The 20,928-nt window shown below is 38.6% G+C and overlaps 2 protein-coding genes across 3 annotated transcripts; one reads left to right on the top strand and one right to left on the bottom strand.

Moving 5' to 3' along the window:
- Positions 1 to 167: 167 nt before the first annotated feature.
- brk1 (BRICK1 subunit of SCAR/WAVE actin nucleating complex) lies at positions 168 to 1,693 on the bottom strand. Its single transcript, XM_037252126.1, has 3 exons — positions 1,508 to 1,693; positions 1,022 to 1,104; positions 168 to 688 (listed from the first exon to the last, which is right to left on the bottom strand). The coding sequence occupies exons 1-3, from the start codon at positions 1,623 to 1,625 to the stop codon at positions 662 to 664; spliced, it is 228 nt and encodes a 75-aa protein (XP_037108021.1). The 5' UTR covers positions 1,626 to 1,693; the 3' UTR covers positions 168 to 661.
- A 37-nt stretch (positions 1,694 to 1,730) lies between these two features.
- LOC119123208 (testis-expressed protein 264) lies at positions 1,731 to 19,848 on the top strand. Of its 2 annotated transcripts, none has more exons than XM_037252125.1 (4): positions 1,731 to 2,162; positions 6,950 to 7,171; positions 15,476 to 15,638; positions 18,741 to 19,848. In XM_037252125.1, the coding sequence occupies exons 1-4, from the start codon at positions 2,085 to 2,087 to the stop codon at positions 19,010 to 19,012; spliced, it is 735 nt and encodes a 244-aa protein (XP_037108020.1). In that variant the 5' UTR covers positions 1,731 to 2,084; the 3' UTR covers positions 19,013 to 19,848. The 2 variants fall into 2 exon arrangements, with proteins under 2 accessions (XP_037108020.1, XP_037108019.1); XM_037252124.1 differs by having other exon boundaries at positions 1,731 to 2,563.
- The last annotated feature ends 1,080 nt before the right edge of the window (positions 19,849 to 20,928 follow it).

Below are 20,928 nucleotides of genomic sequence, written 5' to 3'. Positions count from 1 at the left end.
ACAAGTTAATAATTTCTGCATTTATAGCAGCCTCCAAATTAGATCTTGATTAGACCAGTTAAAAAGGAACAATTTAATGTTTCATGCAAAAACACTCTTCACAATGAATTTCCTCATGTTTCTGTCTAAATGTTTTGAACAAAATTATGACAAAACAGAAAAAGGTGTCATTTTCCACAATGATTTTCTTGCATTTTATTACAGTATGTAACCCTTGACATGAGTAAAGAGTGCAATGTACACACAGTCCTTATGAAAGACCACACAACAAGACTTGTTTAACTTGGCACAAGAGGATGGTCCCCACTCATCAATTCTGTGCTGTTATTGACAATGTACATGATGTAAAACACATGGTCCAATCTGACCTTCTGTTATCACACAAGTACTAAATTCCTCAAAATGTTAAAAGCAAAGTTTTTGATGATTATTTTGTTTCTTAAAAATGCCATGCCGAAGTAACACACACTCAGACATCCATTTCCTGTATACTACACATAGTGGTGGCATCATATAAAACAAGCAAAACTAGTGATACAATTTAAAAATGAGCATCAAAAAAGAGGGTGGAATCAATCACGCAAATTCAAAATAAACAAAAAATGGGCCACTAGGAAATGGAAGGATAGCATCAGGATGCTGCAATTTTCCATGACGTCGTTTAAGTCAAGGTTTCACCTTTTGTCACCTGTAACAGACAGATAATACAGTATATGACTATCTGGAGGCAGTGTGGCACATTTAAAAATTTGAAAAGAATATTGCTACCACTAAAATTACAAGGTTGTATCCAATCTCAATAATGAACACACTGTCCTCATGGAAGTTTTGGTCTTTCATGTAATACAAGTAGCTGGTCTGCGACTGTTGCGTTTAAGTACAAATTTTGATATGCAATTGTTAGAAATACGACTTTATTCTTGCAATTGTAATACTGGTTATTTTCAGTCTGTACCGTTACTACGCTTGTGTAATAAACCGTGTAAAGCTCGAGTTTGGAAACACATCGTGTCATACTTACTCTTGCTTCAATGTATTCGATTCTCCTCTCCAAGGCTGTCAACTTCTCATTGAGGGTAGCCAAGCGAGATCGACATGACATGTCTAAAGAAGACACATTAAAAACGAATACTCATCAGCGTACTCCAAATATACATTCACCACCACCACATTAGACAACTGTACAGATCATGATCGGACCTTTATGTAACGTTCATTCGATCTATTTGCCAAGCACAGCAAGACGAGCATTTTGGTAGTTGTGGCGACCGAGTGGTGCTAACAGGCTCTTACTAATTGTTAAGATCACGTTTAGCACCAATATTAGCCAAGATAATATTTTAATATAGCTTGACATCAACGTGACACGCATAAAGAATGACAACAATCAACATAGGCTAGCTAAAGCGATGCTCCATGGGAGTGGCTACGGAGGACATCACTAGCTAGCTTAGCCTACGCCTAGAAAGTCCAACCTCAATCATACACAGAGAAAGAGAATGCTTACCAAAAGAGTTAAGGAAGTCAGTAATTTTCTTGATGCTGCTCGTGATTACTTCGATATACTCCCGGTTGGCCCAGTCTTGGTGAATTTCTCTCTGCACTGGATCTTCTTGACCAGCCATGTTGGACGAGTCGAGTTTTGCTATACGTCAAGCTAGTGTCTAGCTGTGTGAAACCGGAAATACAGCGGAATAGTCGACACTTTTTTGGGGGGGACAAATGCCCATCAACTGTATTATTGTGTGCAGGTCATTACAGAAGACAATTTTGCTATTCAAATCTGATCAAACAGTTATCAGTTATATTCTTGCAGCGATTTTTTCCCCGGATTTTTTTTTTAAAGGAGCATTTATTACTTCTATTATTTAATTTTATGTTAAGCTATGTCCAGCTGGCAATTTAGTCCAGCCCTCTTAATGTTTATTTGCAGTGATTTGCCAAACAAGGAAATGCAACAGTCACCGTTTATCTACTTTCTGGCTCTGTTGCATCATCAAAGTTAATTTTTAACTTTCACTTTTAAAAAAAATAAGTAAGAAGTTCATTTGGAGGGAACATAGTTTTGCTTTCGTCAATAACTAATGTGTTTAAAACTATTCCTCAGGCCCCTCTTGACTTTAATGGTACATTCCAGGAAGTTTCATTCATCGTGCAACCGGGTGGGTGGTTTGTCCGATCGTTATGCATCATGAATTCAGTCCGCAAAGGATGAATGAAAATGCCTGCGTTGATCCAGTTGCCAATATACAACGATCCAAAATAGTCGATTTTAAAAGCCAGTAAAAGATTATTCCTGCCTGTCATTATGTTAGAGTGGATGAATCTGTGTGTGGCTATTAGCCTGTTCGTCATTCTTTTGTTATTAGCAGGTTACTTTTTATACTCCGGACTCCTGTCGGATATTATCATTTTTACCGGATCTCCTCCTATAAAAAGGGTGACATTCGTCTACAAGTTTATGGAAGGATCCTATAAAAAATGTGCAAAACAGTTTCAAGAAGCCAACAGTATCGGGCCTAAACTTTCTTGTATCGGAATATTCTATGATGATCCCCAAAAGGTAAGCAAAACACGCACCAGCTATGAGGGGGGGGGGGGGGGGGGGGGGGGGGGGATGCATATTTGTACAACTTTGCAGCACTACACTTAACCTCATGTTACAGTTCAGTGATTAAAAGAGAGGCAATGCGTGGATTTAGTCGGTAGATGGCGTCAACATACTTCTCTAGATATACTGAACATTACAATACTTTTCAAATACAGTATTTTTACATAACCACAATATATTGGAGTTGGTGCATGACAAAATTAGTATGAAAAACACATCTAGACATAATAAACTGGATTAACAGTTTGAGAATGGGTGACTCATTGTGCTTTTATTTGAGTTTTGCTGAAGCATATCTGTACAGGGTGTTTTCAGATTCAGATTCTAACCAAATATATCCTGCAGTTTAGGCTGTCTGGGCGTGGGGTTAAACCTCAGTATGCATTAAGATTGCTGAAGAGACAATCAATATCAATAATGACCCTCACTCACGATTTTCCGTTTGTTTTTTGTTTTGTTGTGCTGCCTAAAGCAATGTCATTATTATAATTAGGAATATTATGAACTACAACGCAAGAGACATTTTAAAACTATGTCAGGTCACTTGGTACTTTCCGTTGCTCCCAAAAGAGGTTGTCTGAAGCATCCAAATGATCATTTTGCATGTGTCGTAAACAAGTAGGCCTTCCTTCGCCTAGACCACTGCATCTAAAATTCAGTGGGGTGGAATTGTTTGAGATGTTTTCCTACTTTCTGTTCATGAGAGCTTATCCAAACATATTGGAGGCTGTCCACAGCAGGCAATAATATCTGTAACCACTCCTCATACTTTATCCTGCACACGCTCTGCAGTCTTCCAACTCATGCGGCGCGTCTTTCCACCTGAGTCCACCAGACGTTCTTTATTTTTCAGTAGGCTTAATCCAAACAGAATTAAAAATGTAGAAACAGCCTTACCTTATAATGGTAAATGGCAGACAGATTCTGAATATTAATGTCAAGGATGTTCCATCCTGATGTAAAGATCAACATTTTACAAGACTGTTTCCACATTCATTTGAAGACTACTGTCAATCGGCCTAAAAAGAAACAGAATTACATATTTTGTCTGTAAAATAACCCTTTAAGCATCGCATATCAGAACACAAACTGAGTAACGCATCTATGCAAATAATACCACAGGCATTTATTTTTTATCCTCTGTGAAGATGAAGAAAGACTAATATTACTGTGGTACTCATGTGTGTCTTATACTGCCCTCTAGTGGTCAGGGTGTGTACACCAGAATGATTGTGACAATATCTGTGTCGTTTAAATGTCTATACAGTATTTAATTTCAATTAATGATTATTTTATGAGCAATTAATCTGTCAATTATTATGTTGATTAATTGGATTAAAAAACACGTTTTGTTTTCCATTGTCATTATAATTGCTCATCATGTCATTGTTGCCCACTACAGTATATGATCTGAGTCGTCTTTTAATAGTTGCGGCAGCTTTAAAAGGGCTCAGACAGAATCCTCCTCTCTCCGTCTTAAATCTTCTTTTCAAAAGCTGACAATTAGGGTAGCACTGGGTGCTGGCACTGCACAGTCTCAGCCAACTCCTGATTCAAGTTCAAATAATTGGTATAATGATCTCAGCTCATTAGTGTCCAAGCCGCTGGATGCTTTCAGTCCTAGACAGGAACCTCAGAGAGCGCTCTCAAATAGGAGGACTCCTATTTAATGTCTAACCGGGGAGACACTTGCTATTGATGTTTGCGGTGAGAAGATTTTTTTTTCAAAAGGTGCAGCTGACAGAGAAGTAGTGTCTGCATGACTGCTCTCATCCCGACTTGTTCTTCTTTTTCCTCTTTCTCACGTTTACCACTGTTAATGATTTCCTCCGGGGAAACTAAGGACCTCAACAAGGACTTAAGTTGGTCCTGTGATGGTTGCCATGGATGCAGGGCTGGAGTGGCTCTTTTTGTTCCCTAAAAAAAAGCACTCACATATTCCGGGCTTTGCTCAAGAATTCCTCCTCCTTGACAACTCTTCATGCGGTGTTTCCCTGACCCAATGTGGCCTCTTCACTGCCGCGTGGCTTACTTCATCCTCTGCGAAGATGTTTACATCCTATCCACGTTTTCATAAGCAGTCAAGGCCACAATTTTGACATACAGTCCCTTCATTAAAATCGCTGTCGGTGAGACGGCACGTTTGAAAGTTTCAGCAAGCCACGCCGAGGTCATAACATGATGGAAGTTGAGAAGGACGAGTTGGTTGGGGGATGAGAATTAGCGAAGCTGGTATCCGTTGTGTGAAGGCTGATGAAATAGTCGACAATCTCGCTAATGCTTTCCATGACAGAAAGTCCATGTGAAACTACTTTATATGCCAGTGAATAGTTGGATGTTTTTTTCCCTCCCTTCTATTGCCTCACTCAACCTAAAAATTTAATTCCATCCCACTGGAATACATCGGATTAATAGTAATTTGTCCTCTGTTGATTTTTTTTGTGTGTGAGCAGAACAATAGTAAGTTTTATCCATTGTCGTTTTATCTTGTTCAGGGTCCCAGCTGACTTTTAGGACAGAGGCCGGGTACCCCCAACCGGTCTTAATTATAACTCACTTTAATGTGATTGAGCTGTAATTATTTATACTTACTTCAGGAGAAAAAGTAAAAATGTGACTTACAATAATGTCTTTAAATTTCAATAAAATTGCAGAATCCAACGATTTGCATCTTCTAAAATGCAGGGGACCTTGTGGATAAAGTTAAATAATTTTGACTGTGAATACATTTGTATAAATATGTAATTGATCATAAGGCAAGGTAGTATCAGATTTTCATCAACATAGCATGCATGCCTTTTTTTTTTTTTTGCAAATTCTTGTAGGTTAAAAAGGAGGCTCTGCCTCGGGGTAAAATACCTCGGACAAATCAACACAACTGTTACCTGCCAAACATAATATATTATAGGCAGGGGGAAAATTGTTTCAATATAATATTGTGACAATATTTGTAGCTTGGGATTAGTAACGTAATACATTTTCTGTAGCCAGTGTTTTCTTTTTTTCTTTTTTATCTTTAGAAAACTTAGCAAAGATTGAAATGTCCCATAACAAAGCAAATAAAACTAAAATGTCTACTGGGGAAGTCAATTTCCCTGGCTGTCATATAAAAGTACCACTAAAATATTATTATTTAAATACAATCTATTTGATATGTTTTTACACAGTGTATGAAGCAGAATTCCATTTGTAACCTGGCTAAATCCACACATATGGTCTTTGGTTTAGGTGCAGTACATGCAGAGAAGCAAAACAAGAGGCTTTTGTTTTTTCTGGATGCTCTGCATGTAGTCACGCGGTTATCGATAAAAAAAGTTGGCTGGGAGCTCCCATTGTGAATTCCCAAAAGATCCATCCACAATGTCAAGAATGTGCGTGCAGGGTCGGATCATTTGTGAGCAGAATATGGAGCACATTGATACAACCAATCTCAATATTTCACAATGTGACACATCACTCCTTAGTTTAGGAAGAACCTCTTGCGTCTTACGACATGCAATCGCTTGTATTGATTCGGAACAATGATTAGATGTTGCATCATCCCTCATTCAATTGAGATTTATTGACACACCTTAAATGCTTACAGCTCCTCCACAATTTTTCAATTTGGATGTTTCCACTAAAAAGCCACACCACACTTGCTAACGATTAGCTAGCACGAGGTCACAACAGCTAACTCTACACTTTTACTCAGTGAATCCCACGTCACTTAGCAGGCTAGACTTTACTTTTCAAGCCACACACACTCAAAGTTACAGATAGTATACTGCGGAATGTGAAGATGATGACCCAGCACATATTTAAAGATGCAAAATAAATTATCTGGTCACTCAATTCATCATTGTGATAATCAGTCAAATAATTGATTCCAGAAATATTTGATAGCTGCTGCTCCAAAACTGTTCTTGTTCTGTTAAATTATCACTATTTATATCTCCTGTATGGCAATGCAACATGTACAGAACCTTTCTTCTCAGCACTGTTGAAAATTCACATGATGGCAGTGGATAAAGAACATTAATGTGATGGGTTATCATTTTTTTTATTCTCTGCTTCTAGTGGCACTCGGCATGCTTGGATGTCCCAAGTGGGTTCATTTGTTTAGAGCATCTTTTTTTTCCCCCCTTCTCCATCCTCCTCTATTTAATTGCCACCAGGGTGCTCCGAAGATTCAGAACGTCAAATACTGCAATTAGCGCTCGAGTTAATGAGCATGTTTTCTCTTAAAAAGTCATCTAAAATACTTTTATTGTCAGCAAAGCAACTCCTCTCAAAATATACGCTGCCTGTGCACATTCTCATTCAATGATCCTTTGCGTATGTTTCTTTTATTCAAAGGTGCCCGGACCTCAGTGCCGCTGTGCTATCGGCAGTATTGTCAGCGAAGGGGAGAACAAGGCCGACAAGGAGCTTCTGAAGCGCTACGAGACATGTGGCTTTAAAGTTTTCTCCTTTCCTGAAGTCACTCACGTGGTCACTACCTCATTCCCCCACAGGACCATTTTCTCCATCCTCCTGGGAGTAAAAAGAGTCTATCCACGGCTAGAAAGCTACATAAAGGTATTTTGCTTTTTACACCCATCCGTAACTCAGTCCGCCTTCTGTGGTTTCAGAAATATTGCTGTAACCTCAGGCTTGCTCAACAAAATGTGATCCTGAATACGAGTGTGCGGTTGGGAAAAAGTTCCACGAAAAAAAATGCAAGTCATTCTGTTGAATCAAAAATTATTTGCAACATTGCCAAACTTGAGTTAAAGTGGAATGTGAGATTATTCAATATTTCCCTGTACCCTCCAGGTTCCTCGAGATTGTAAAGTTATCACAACTGGTCTCTACAATCACAACACAGATTTGTGAAAGTCAGAAAAGTCTACTACTCACCTCCCAATATTTATGCTGCAGCCCTCAAGTCCAAGCTGCAAGAATATTGTTTTCCGATATGAATTGGAGTAAACAAAGTAGATCATTGAGTGGGCTTGTTTGTTCATATTTACCTTGATATATTTGTCGAAAAAAAAGTGTATAATTGAATTGAGTTCATTACACAATTATGGATTGACGATCTTTATCGGAACATCAACGCTAATTTAAAAGCTGTACTCAAAGTACTGCATGTTATTTATAAAATTATTTTCTGGATACTCAAAGACGCTGAAACTAAAACAGTAAAAAACAAAAAACCTGGCTGGAGGAGGTGAAATAAAAAATAAAATAAACACTGAGTCACAGGCTCATTTTAGCGGTAGGGACAAAAGAAATGAAAAAAGTGTGTTTGTGTGTGTTGGGGGGCAAAATATATCATTGCTAAGGATGAAGTCAAACAAGGGAAATTAACTTCTCAGTACGTATTACACTGAATGGTTGCATTTATTTTTATTCAGCACACACAAAATAACACAAATGTCACATGAAGAAAAAAGAAGATAGAGAAATTAACTTATTGTCAATAAAGACCGCTACATCTTTGTTGCCCAAACAACTTTTCCCACAGTTGAATAATAAGAAGTTTTTTTTTTTTTTTTTATATTCAAAGACAATTTATTTGCTTAGAACCACCGAGAAAACGTTTGCAATTCGTTGTTTATTACTGAGAGGTGTTCGAGATTATGTGAATAAGCAACACTAGTATCATCAGCAAATAAGATGGTTGACAGAAGGTGAGAGGCTCTACAGACTGTTAACAAAATCAGGTATCTTAGATTTTGGAGGTTTATAAATGCACCCTATAACTGTTTGATTAGACTCAATAAATACTGCTTCTCCACTCAGCTCAAAACATTGTTCAAGATCAGGTCTTTCTTTATATTCCAACTTACTACTAACATACAGTGAAACACCTCCTCCATTCTTGTCTTCTCTGCATTTGTGGACATTACTGTAATTGTCCAAGGCATAGTAATGAGAATGATCTTTTTGTAGCCAAGTTTCAGAGATGCCAATAACCGAAAAAGGAAAGTTGAGGTTGGAGATAGTTAGAGCAAGATGGTCAAAGTTTTTCGGAAGACTACGGGCATTTACATGCAGAAGAGACATTGTTGGCATTTCATTTGATATTTGAATTTTCTTTTTTACAGCAGCTCCAGGAGTTTTGAAGGTATTATTTAGGTAGCATAGCAACCTGAGTCAGCCAGCGGTGAACATTCTTACCATGAAGGGGCCTTATTAGGCGATGTTTGAGGGATTTCGTGTCAATGAATCATCGGGATGTGCCGACTTGTGTGGCCAATCTGGCGATTGTTTAATTTTGCAGTGTGCTGGAAACAGGTGGCAGCACCACAGGTTGTCTTGAGTAGCGCCGCTTCTGTCGGAGAAACGCTGGCCCGGGTCCTGTCTGGCTGCCTCTGCCATCTGTTTGGACGCCCTCCAGTGGCACTTAGACGGTCTAAGAGGTCAACGTACACAGTTGATGATCTAACTGGCCATCGGTCTTCTTCTTCACTTAATTACATCCCGGTTTTATCTTTGCCTCCCCTCACGTAGCTCAGCTGTCTGTTTGAGTCGATCTTAGATTTTGTGCGTGACTCATTTACTGGCTGGAGTAGCCCCAGTGATGCTCAGTGACACAATCTGTGATTTGTAAAACTAAATTCCCGTATAAGAAATTATGGAAATTCACTTGTTGCAGGGATTGAACATTAGCCATCATAATATTATATAACATTTGGGTAAAGTCATGCAAGTGATTTTACAAATGACATTTCTACTAAATATAGGTTGTAGTTTCTCCGTGCATCTTTTTTTTTTTTTAATTTATCAGTATAACACGAGTCAATTCCGATTAGAAAATACAAATGCTTGAGCTCTAGTGATGTTCCAATCTTGAAGGATTTTCACCACTTTCTTCTTTAACTGTACTGCACATTTGGAGTCTCCAGTGGAACGGCACCGTGATGTTTTGTTATTGAAATACAGCTCAGTTTTCCTAACTTGAAGTTCACCGGGGACATAATAATGAGGTCTCGAACCCTTCTGAACATTTTTTGAAACGGCGGCACACGTCAATTTTGTGAGGGAAATATGCATTGAAATTCAGTTCTTGCAATACCCAATGTTTGATTCTGTTGCATCACCCGGAATGCACCTTGACACTTCTCCCACACACCCGGCGAGTATTTTGAGGCGTTTCGAAACAAGTCCTTTTGGAATGCAATTGTTTCCTTTCAATGAAACAAAACCATCAAAATGTTTGTTTAAACTTCTATGTTGCGATGAGCCGGATTTATGGAGGCTGTCTGAGGATTATGGTTTGTGCTGTGAGTAAAACAGATGAACTTTATTTGGGCTAATCGGAGACATGGCATGGGCCTGCTGACTCCATTTCATGCGGAACTAAACCCAAATGTCCGTCAGACTTTTTGCCATTCTCAAAAACAAACTTTCTCGCTTTGCAGTCTTCCCCCATAGCTTCAGGTACGATATTGAACAACACCGTCCTTCCTGAACTGGTTTCTCTTGAATAAAGCATGCGCGACACATTGACTATCCCCAATGGTGAGACCTTTTCAAAGCAGCTCATCAGCATTTAGCAGATCTAGCATTCCACGGCAGGATGATTTCTCGCTGTCGCTGACACTTTGTTTTGCCGCCCTGTGGTCAGGCCTGATATTTGCCTAGTCAGACCATCGATCAGTCTTTCTTCTGTGCCTTGGCCCTCAAGTGGTGAGCTTCATCACAGATGCGGCAACATCTTGAGATTTGATTGGTGCCGGGCTTTCGGACCTGTAGTGAGGACTGGAATGGGATGATAATATTGCTGACATTCACGCAGATCTAAAGGTTTGAGAAAGACAGACTATGGAACATTTGTTTGCTTGAGGGCACTAAAGTTGATTGCCACCACTGAGCCGCTGTGCTGAATATAAAGCGAGTTTACCTTTGTTCCTCGATCATGTGCTTATTTTTAGCAAGCCGCACACATGGCAACATGCTCATGAACCTTCACAAAATGCTGCCTCTTGCAATTTTCTGTTAGTCTTGCCACTATGGTGGACCAGAGTAGTGCAAACCACGGCACATCTGCTTGTCCTCGGGGCTTATGAAACATGCCGACATTTGGTTATGATGTAAATTCGGAAAGGTCAAGAGAAGGTCACGGGGTTTTGTCCTCTGGACAAAGATGTGATGCCTATGTGAGTGTATTTCGAAACATTTTCAAAGCAATACACTAAAATTCATTTTCCAGCGTGTGTATGTATGAAAAGTGTCAAGCTGATTTTCTGAAGTTAAGTTGATTATGAATCAAAAATGAACATTTTTGACCGATTTAAAATGAACAATTCCGCATTCCTGCCGTCAGGTATTGCCGTAATTTCCTCAGGTTTCATATTTTTACGTCAAGAAATTAGCGTTCACTCTTTTATAGCGAGTGTTGCATCACGTGCCTGCGAGCGAATGTTTCCCATCGGAGACTCTACAGAGTTTGCCCGTTCAAACATGACTTTTATCTCCAGGCGTCTGGGATTCTACTGTTGGTGTTAAATGTCACATCTGCATTTGATTGATCCGATTCAAACTTAGCCTGTCGCTCTGAATTAAGATCATGTTGTATGTGCCGTATGATTGCAATTTAAGAGGATTTATTATTTTTAGTCAAGTCAAATCTGTTTTTAAAAGCGTTTTTAAAAGATGCTATCGTACATTAGATTTCGGTTTTTACTGTGTGGGGCTAGGGATTTTGTGAATAGCATTTGAAAAGGCAATTTTCAAACATTGAAATATAAGTGCTGGTGATAGGTGAAGGGGTCTGGGACTTTGGGGGGAGGGACTTTAAGAAAATGGTTAGATAAAAAGGAGGCTTTAAGGAATTAACTGCTTTATTCAGGTCACTGACTTTCAGGCTGTCCTTTTTCATATTGTCATGGCTGAACACATCACTGAAGTGAAAATTGCTGCTTGAGTGACATTGTTCGTTCTGGCGTTGTCACTCTTTTTGTCTTCAGAAATCACTTATGCACCTTTAGGGCTTTTGGATGAAATGTAGACCATAGGAATCAAAGATAGTCTCATCTCTTGGATGAGACAAACTACAGAATGTGTCTACTTTGTATTTGCATTTCTACATGTACATAAAGAGAATATCAACCTCCAAAGATTGTAGTAACGGATTAATTGCATTTCTATTCATTGCAATGGGGAAGGATGATTTGGGTTACTCAAGTCAGCACTGTAGAGGATCGTGACATTTTACTAAATAGTGCTTCTAATCTTATATTCATACAGTGGATGACCATCCAAGTCACTATCAATCTAAACTATAGTATGTAACAACATGCTTTCTTCCTTTAGTTTAATACCTGGATTATACATTTACTTGTCTTTCTAGGAAAAGCACTGTCAAGTCATAATGTACGGTAAAGGCTAAGTGTATAGGCATGTTTTACCAAGGGAGATCCGAATTATCTTGTTTTAGAGCCCTAAAAATACACTGCAGTGTTTCATTTATTTATCCAAGGGTGTGTGACGCACTCACTGTAGGATCCCAAGCAGATGTAGTCCCCCCGGGCGAGGGACCTGAAAGAGAAAACACTTGCACATCCTCTTCCTCTTGTTGACCGTCTAGCGGTCAGCAGGTCCCTCAGGATCTGCTGCAGATCGGCTGTAAATAAGCAACGTTTAATTCTTGGAGTCTTGCGCAAAAAAAGATGCTGGGTTACAAAAAAAAGTGTTATTTTTTGCACCATGACAAATTTGTTCATTACAACTGAAGCGTTGATAGATTAAAAAATGATACACTTGTACACAGCAGAGATGGATATTCTCATGTGTCTCGTTGGCCTGGGTGATTTCTCATATGCAGTTTAACACTTTTCATACTTTAGAAAATGACAATCTGTTCTAATACTGTAAATCCTATGTGTGAATAATAAATGGCCTTCCCTTGACCCTGATCGTCTTTACCGCCTTTAAGTGCTTGCACTGGTCCCAGTGGTCCTGATTCTGCAGTGTATGGAGAAAATACAACAAAAATCAATAGCGGACTATCCACAATCCCCTGCCCAATTATACAAGCATACAATGCGGTGTGTGTGTGTGTCAGGAATTGTGACTGCAGGTCTTATTATTTGGCCTTTGCCCCTTTCTCCTAAGCCTCCACTGGTATAGGCGGCATAGAAACGGAGCAGCAAGGCTCCAAGGATTAGGCCTTCACAGATGATGATGATGATGGTAAGGAATCAATGTCACTGTTGTTATTTCCAAACAGTTGAATTCAGAGGATCAACAAGAAGTTCTAAATGAAGTATTTTTAGCTCAGGCTTTCACAGGTCTTCAATATACAGTTTTTTAACTACACCTGTGTCAAAATCACCTTTTCTGCGGTATAAAATGATAATACCAAGACAATTTCTTTCAAGTCTTTTTCTGCCATTAATGTGGCATATTAGCTGGACAATTAAAAAAAAAAAAATCTTCAAGCGGGAATGTAGGGTAAATATAAACAGCTGTAATAATTTTGTTGCACAAGTGTACACACCCTCATATAGCTCTACTGTTGTTGTGTCCAGAATTGAAGGTCAGCACAGCCTGCAGCTTTTTTTTTCTATCAGAAGAAGATTTTATACTCAAATAAGGAGTTATTTAGAGCTTTTCATAATTCCCTCGACCTTGGCCAAGGTTTTTGGTTCAGGTAAAAAAAAAAAAAAAAAAGCCCACCACCATGCTTAATCGTACTATGATCTTCTTTTGATGATGAATAGTGTTTGGAACTATTAAACTATTTTTTAGATTTACGTCTTCATTTTTAATCTGCAAAAACCTGGACATTTGAATAGTGGTGAGTAGACTTTGTAGCTAATATAAATTTTCACAGTTTCCTCCAAATATAAAAAGCGACAAATAGATTTGATCTAACAAAAAAAAACAGTTTCCTGCTTGATATTCATGTTTCCATTGATCACCACTGTGTTCCAAAAATGATTGAAAACACATGAAATATGACGTTGAACTGGGTGCCACGTTCTGTCAGGACAACAAACAAGGGCACTCTAATTTATTTTTGGTTCATCGCACCAAAACCTTAGCGTTTCTATTAATACACCCCTGCTCAGTCACGTTCATCAGCTGCTGAAAATAGTCAAACGTAATCTTTACCAAAGCTATTTTGATTAAAAGTCAAATTATAAAGCTGGTTTTGTTATTGAAGGAACCCCATCAAGTTGAAATGCATAAAATGCTAAACAAATCTACAACTAATGTTGAAAGCACACTTAAATAATGCATGTATCCAAAATGAAAACAACTTGACTGCTTTACAAAGCAGACTCGCTCGCAATGCAAACATTTTTTATTTTGCAAATGGCTCTCAGAGCTCTCAGCCTGAACTTTAAAAGTAAAAACGATTGACGCATTTGCAGAGGACAAAGAGGTTGATTGGTGACTATTTAAGTCTTTTAATAGAATACGGTCTTCTCTTAAATATTACTACTTGTCAGTTCATTTGAACTCCGAAGCGCCGCTTCCATTTGTGTTGCGTCAAATCCTCTGACCTTCCATTATTTAGAAGAAAAGAAATAACGAATGAAAATGGGACCCGCTGCATTAATGCATTCTTTTTATTTTAGATTTGACAATTTCTGATGGCTTGTGTCTGTCAGGTAGCGCATCCGTATGCATTATGCAACACATGATGTGGATACACAAGCCTCTGGGGGGGAGTGGATTGATAATTGACGTTGAAAATCAGTGAAATGGATGTTGCTGCATATGGTAGAGCGAGGCACGTCACCGCTGAGACAGATGGTGATAACGACGATGGGATGGAAAAGAATTCAGATGTAAGACTATTTTGTGTGCACGATTGTGTGTTTGTGAGTCCCACTCTTGAATAAGCTTACTGTCTCCACTTTATTCAAAGTGGACTATCTGAAAGGATCATTTTTTTCCCTCTCAGTTTCTGTCAAGAAGCTGTAGAAAAATATCAAATGTTGAATGTCTTGAAAAGGCATGCAAAATTATTGATGCCTCCAAATACTTATGCTGAAGAACTGACGATGGCAGGGAAGCCCATACTTGAGATTTGAACAAAAGTGCAACAATAAAGGGTTGTCATTATCATATTTTTGACTAAATAGAAGAATAAATTCATATTAACACATAATTAAACATAATTTAAGCAATTTTGTTACTTCAAAACGGTGTGCCAAACTGGTTGCCCTTCATAGTATTAATTACACAACAACTAGCTCTTAATTTCAAAAATGTTCATGCCTCCGAGTTTGGATTACAATATTTCCATTCCCAGTTTTTTTGCATAACGTGATCAAATTTTAATAGTAAGCACTAAAGTTAACTAATGAACAATAAAAACTGAATTTTGTAAATATTCATACACAACTATAGAAAACAAAAATAATTTAGTGGTCATCAATAAATGTTAGTTAATGTTAAATGTTAATAAAAATTGTGTGTTTTGCGAGATTTCCGACCACATTCTCATGAGAGCATGTTGACCTTCAAATCTTCTTTCATATGTTATCCAGCTGCACCCTGTCAGAAGTTTAGCTTACGCCAAAAGTATGGAAATAACAAAAATGCGGCATATGAAAGGTTAATGAGCAGTCAGACGTCAAGTGGTGTTCGTTATGTGAGCCTCTGCTTGATTGACGCCAATATTGTTATATTATAGACATGTCTGCTCTTGTGTACAGGTGTAATATAGAAACTCATTCCAACACCTTCTGAGTTGGATTAACAGTTTTCCATGCTCAAGCTTCAGAAACAGATCTTGTTTCGAGAAACCTGCCACGGATAACATTAATTGTGCCTTGGAGTAGTGTGATGACATCCAATGGTTTAGAAAAAGAAAAAAAATTGTTGACTTGGATTGTACCTGCTGAGTTCACAAGCTTTATTGTAATATTGTTCCAGGATAGAAAACTTTGTGCACATCCTTTCCTCGAGATCTACAGTGAGGATCTGATCCACTTCATGGCTCCGCTGGCTCGACAGGGAGACTTCTACGTTCCGGAAGCCCGTCTAGCGGAAAGGAGGCTTTCTTCGGAACAAGAAGAATCCGACTCGGAAATTTCAGGTATTTCCAGTCACACTTGAATGTGTTTTTCCACGGTGCATGAAGACAAATATACATTCTTTTCTCTGTGAAACATGACAAATATTACATTCTAACATGATTAATATTACATTCCGTCGTGCTAGATGACCTTTTGGACATTGTTTACACGACTATTTTGCTTATGAAGAGCGCACAGCAGTGTGTGTGTGTGTGAGTTGCACCTTTTTAGGTGTTAATGAAAAGACCAAACACAGCAGCCGCCGATGAACGTGTTGTGCCACTCACCCTGGTGCTGTCAACAGCAAGACGGGATGCCATCTGGAAAAGTTGCTTTCACTGTAAAAGATGCGGCAGTCTTTTAACGCTATTCCACTTGACACTAATTTATCCTCGTGAGATTTACTGTATTTCTTTCTTAAGGAGTGTTTACCACAGTGGCTGCTTGTATGAAGCCCATCCTATTATGCAATGTGCAAAAGATGCATGTGTGGTGGGAACAGCACCATTTTTATTACAGTTTAGGTATATAAAATAAAATAAAATAAAATAAAATAAAATAAAATAAAATAAAATAAAATAAAATAAAATAAAATACAAGTCAAGTCAAGTCAAGTCAAGTCAAGTCAAGTCAAGTCAAGTCAAGTCAAGTCAAGTCAAGTCAAGTCAAGTCAAGTCAAGTCAAGTCAATTCAATTAAATTAAATTAAATTAAATTAAATTAAATTAAAAAAAACATAAAAAATAGAAATGACAATTATAATAATAATAATCTATTTTTAAGTCACAGTTTGAATTTTTTTATGCCTGGCAAATTGAGCTTTTATGACAAATACATGTTGCTGGACATAAAAGACCAAGAACAAGCAAAACACTCCAAATTACATTCTTTCGAGATTTGCTTATTGTTTCAGAACTCTTAAATCATGGTCAGTTACAAAATTAACCACTCGAGGTGCATTCAAAGCTGCACATTTACATCATTTCTGCACTAGATGTTGCCCGTTAGTGTCCCGCCCTCACAAAATCACAGTTCTTCATGTCTGATGTGCGCTGAGTGGATGTGACGTTTGGGCCCCACGACTCGGGATAATAATGTGACAGGTAGTCGTGCTCCTGTCACGCTGTGTGATCTACTCAGTCGAGTCACGCACTGGAAACTTGGCTGGTCCACTGACCCGTCCAACCTGCCTACACTCTGCCCCGCCTCCACATGCCAATTCTGTCTCGGGGGGCAATCAAGCCTCTCGTATTGTTAGACAGCACCTTACGAATCGTCTTGACTACGCATCTCAGATACAGTTGGAAAAAATGCCTTCAGAAAATACTGAATTTCCACACCCAAAAATATGAAGCATTCTTGCACTTTATTTTTCCTCCCTAAATTCACTCCAGTTTGGCCCTAGTCTAATATTCTCTGTCAATATGGAGGCATTTTCAAAGCTATATGCTCCCTGCTTTAATATTATACAGTCTCTGTTATGTGATGGCATTTAACAATGCACCAGTCCCATTTACATGGACAATGTTGATATGAAACCGAGTGACCTGCAGGCATGAAACTATATTTGCAGCTTAAATAACGTCACTTTGCCAAGGCGGGATTGTGAAGCGACTCAATAACAGTAAAGTCAAATCCCTGGGACCAAGGATCAACTGAAAATGTGCATAATTGTTTCTTTTAACAGAAGTTTGTAAAAGTACACCACAAGTGCGAGGACATCATCTGCCCCTTTCGGTTCAGTCCTCACTCAAAAATAATTATTTTCCTTACAGAGCGGTGGCAAAAGGTTTACGCAAAAGGTTCGTTCATACTGTGTGTTTATATTCCTCATTGAGTCGTCCGCTAATGACAGGCTTGTTGCTTAGTTGGACATATCGATTTGAGAAAAGTGTTGTGAGAACACTCACTGTTACACAAAAGGCCAAAAAGGGCAGCAGACTGGTACACGCAGGTATAAAATTGATCCTATGAACCTCCAAAGGGCAAATTGAAAATCTGAAAAGATAACAAGGTTGTATTGATAAAATAAACTTCTCTTGGAAGGAAAGAAGATATTTGGTGAAGTAGAAAGTCTCGATGTGTAAAAAAAAAAAAATGCAAATATTGACCTTCCTCGTTATGCCAAGAGCCAATAGAAAATGTCACAGTGAAAGGAATAATATTGCCTCGGAATGCATATTTTCAGTTGTGGACGATTTATGAAAATAGTTTTGTTATTTTGGTGATTGTCTTGTTTGGAAAAAGTTCAACACCCCCACAGCCACCTCGTGCTCTCTATTTCTCGAGAACTCCCCGTATCCAGTATTAGCATATTTGCCACTGGTCACCCAGGCTACATCTAATATGGTGCCGCACACAATTTTCCTGGAGATTACAATCGAAGGCGGGGTCAGGGGGTTGTGATGAGGCGAGCATCTATTATCAGCCCAGAGTTCGAAGAAAATGCTCAAAGGCAGTAAATATTTGGTTGACTCTTTGGATTATTATAACTTTTTAAACATTACAAATTGTGATACTAACTGAATTTTCCTCCCCAATTATTACTTTTTAAATTAATGCAAGTAATATTGATTAAAATTATTCGTTCGATTTTATCTGGTAATTTATTTCACTAAAATTCTAACTTTATTCCCTGAACTGATGACTTTCATAAAATTGCAACTCGCAAACTATCAGTTTTCATCTCATATTGTGTTTCTATTCGATGTGATGCTAATATTTTTTCCATCTGCACTTTTGATTGTTTTTATGCTAAAATGTGAATTTACTATTGACAGCTTATTTTCACCAGCTCGAGTTCTTCTATTTTAATGAGACATAAAGGGAAAAAAAAAAGATTTGAGTAGAGAATGCACTTTATTATTCTTGTACACAGCCAATAAAATACAGTTGTCATCTAACCAGAAGTTATATTTACAGCTGCACGAACAAGTGTGCAATAGTACATAACTGCAATCAATGTTTTTAATATAGGTGCAATGCAGCTCAAATTGGAGCCGGCAGATTTGGTCTGAATCTCTCCGATTATTTGGGAAGCCCTGCTTTCCTCGTGCTTGTTTACAGAAGTGCTCTCACCATCTGTCCCATCTCCTCCTCTTCTTTTTGATGGCCGCCTTCTAGGTGCAGACTCAAACAGCGAATACAGCTCAGGGAGTGGGATTCTTTTGTCAGACAGCCGAGAGACATCACCGGCCGTGTCCTCGGCCCGCTCTGAATCCGTCCAGGACCCCGAGAACGCAAATCACGGAGGGGAAACTTCCAGGGAGCGATCCCTCAAGGAGGTGGACTTGGAACGAAATGAGCAGGAAGGAGAGCAGTTTAAGAAAGGCTCGAGCCAGGTGAGCCTTGATCCCGTCCCACAGTTTTTGGGTGTTGTTAGTGGCGAGGAGTAAAAGTTGACTGAGCAGGTTTAAAAATTCATACAGCAGAACCTTCGTTGTGTCAAAAGTTCATCTGAAAATAAACACAACAAAGTTCGTTTGATTCTCAGGACATGCTGAACTTTTTTACTTTTTTGATGACCCTCAGTCACAAGCCCACTCTTCTGCCGGAGGCACAAATATTGAATAAATATCTTCATGTATTAATGTTTTTTTTTTTCCACAATTTATTATATTTTGATATTATTTTGGCCGCTTCTCACCTTGCACTATACATCCTGCAAATAGAATCTCCCCAGCCATTTTTTCAGTGCCGCTTTTTGTTGAGCAAAATAAATTTTACTTGAATGATTTCCACACAGCCAAGCAAGTATTAGGGTCAACTAGTCATTATTTTTCTTCTTTTGCGGGAACATTAGTGAGGTCAGAGGTCATTGACGGATCCAAGAGAGGAGCCTACTGGGCTAATGATCTATGTTGCAATGTTTGTCAGAAGAGATGTTCCACTTCAAACTCTTCAAACTTTATTGATGTTGCTTTCTGCGCTGGTGCACATAAAAAAGAGCCTTTCCCAAGTTGTTCCTTCAAAGTTGGAAGCATATACTTGCCCCTTAAGACATTGATAAGCTGAATAATTCAAATTTAGGAGGAACTTAGGGATCCAGTCCTATTTAAGTCGAACTGTGTTTGTGTATATGTAGTGTTATATATGGCTGTCATTTATAATGGCCACTGTTTATTTTAAGTTTTTTACTCATGCACAGACATGCAGATTCACACAAAACTCTTAGTACTGTGTATAGTATTTGAATACTTTTAATGGTTTTAATAAAATAATTTTAGAAACATTGTGAATGGATTATTTTACTTTAAAGGCATGCCAATGTTTCCCAACCTTTATTGAGCCATGGCTTCATAGGATTATAACACCGAACCCAAAAAAAAAAATAGCAATACTGAAATGATCTGGCCTCAATTTATAAAGTGTGAAATCTCACACAAAGCAGCACAATGGCGATTCACTTATTTGTTGTTGGTTTTTTTTTAAATTCAATGCTGATTCCAAAATTTGAATGAAAATGGCATAACCGATTAATTGGCTTATTATTCAAATAAAAATATATTATAAATAAAATGAACTTATTTACCGAAGTATCCGAAGTATCAATAACTGATCTTAGAGCATAAATGGCATCAAATATATTGTATTTCAAAATCAATCTGCATATCTCTCGTACACGCTTTGTCATGGCGCTTAAGGTGTTCCTTGACCCAAAAAGTTTGACAACCCCTGAGGCACATCTTTGATTAAATGATTCTTATTTGTACAATTATCACCGTGTCACCTCTTGCGATTATCCGCGCTCCTAAATTGACACAGCACTTTCCTTCTCTGTTTAGTCATCCACTTCTAATCTGCCATTTCTTTGCTTTCACCCAATATCTCTTTCCCCACTCGTTTTCTTTTCTCTCTGCGGAATAAACACGGACGGCGGCAGCAGTCTGCGAGACCACCCGATGACCCGCAGCCAGTCAAGTATGTGCAGTCATATCCATGGCCTTCATCTCTGAACAAACAAGAGATCACAGCGAGCTTTTCACAGCAAGCCGCTCGGCTGTGAGTGTGCAGGCGGGGCGCACACTTGTCATCAAGTCAAAGAAAGGCGCACCGGGAACGTTGATTTGGAGTCAATCTCCTTTGAGCATTTGGCTATCACGAATCTTCATTTAGGACTCTTCACCTGGATGAAAATGAGAACAATGGCTTTTGAATCCAAGTCTCTCCTCACATTTTCACCACTTGATGGAAGTGTGAGTCACTCTGCAACAGTTCCACAGCTGCCCCTGTGGGCTGAGTTAAAGCCTTCTGCAGGATATAACAATTCATTATTTGCACTTATTACACAGCGCAGTCAGAATTAATGGGG

Source organism: Syngnathus acus, chromosome 5 (assembly GCF_901709675.1).
Source record: "Syngnathus acus chromosome 5, fSynAcu1.2, whole genome shotgun sequence".
NCBI lineage: Eukaryota > Metazoa > Chordata > Actinopteri > Syngnathiformes > Syngnathidae > Syngnathus > Syngnathus acus.
The sequence above is the reverse complement of the archived record's forward strand: the minus strand, read 5'-3'. Positions and strand labels throughout refer to the sequence as shown.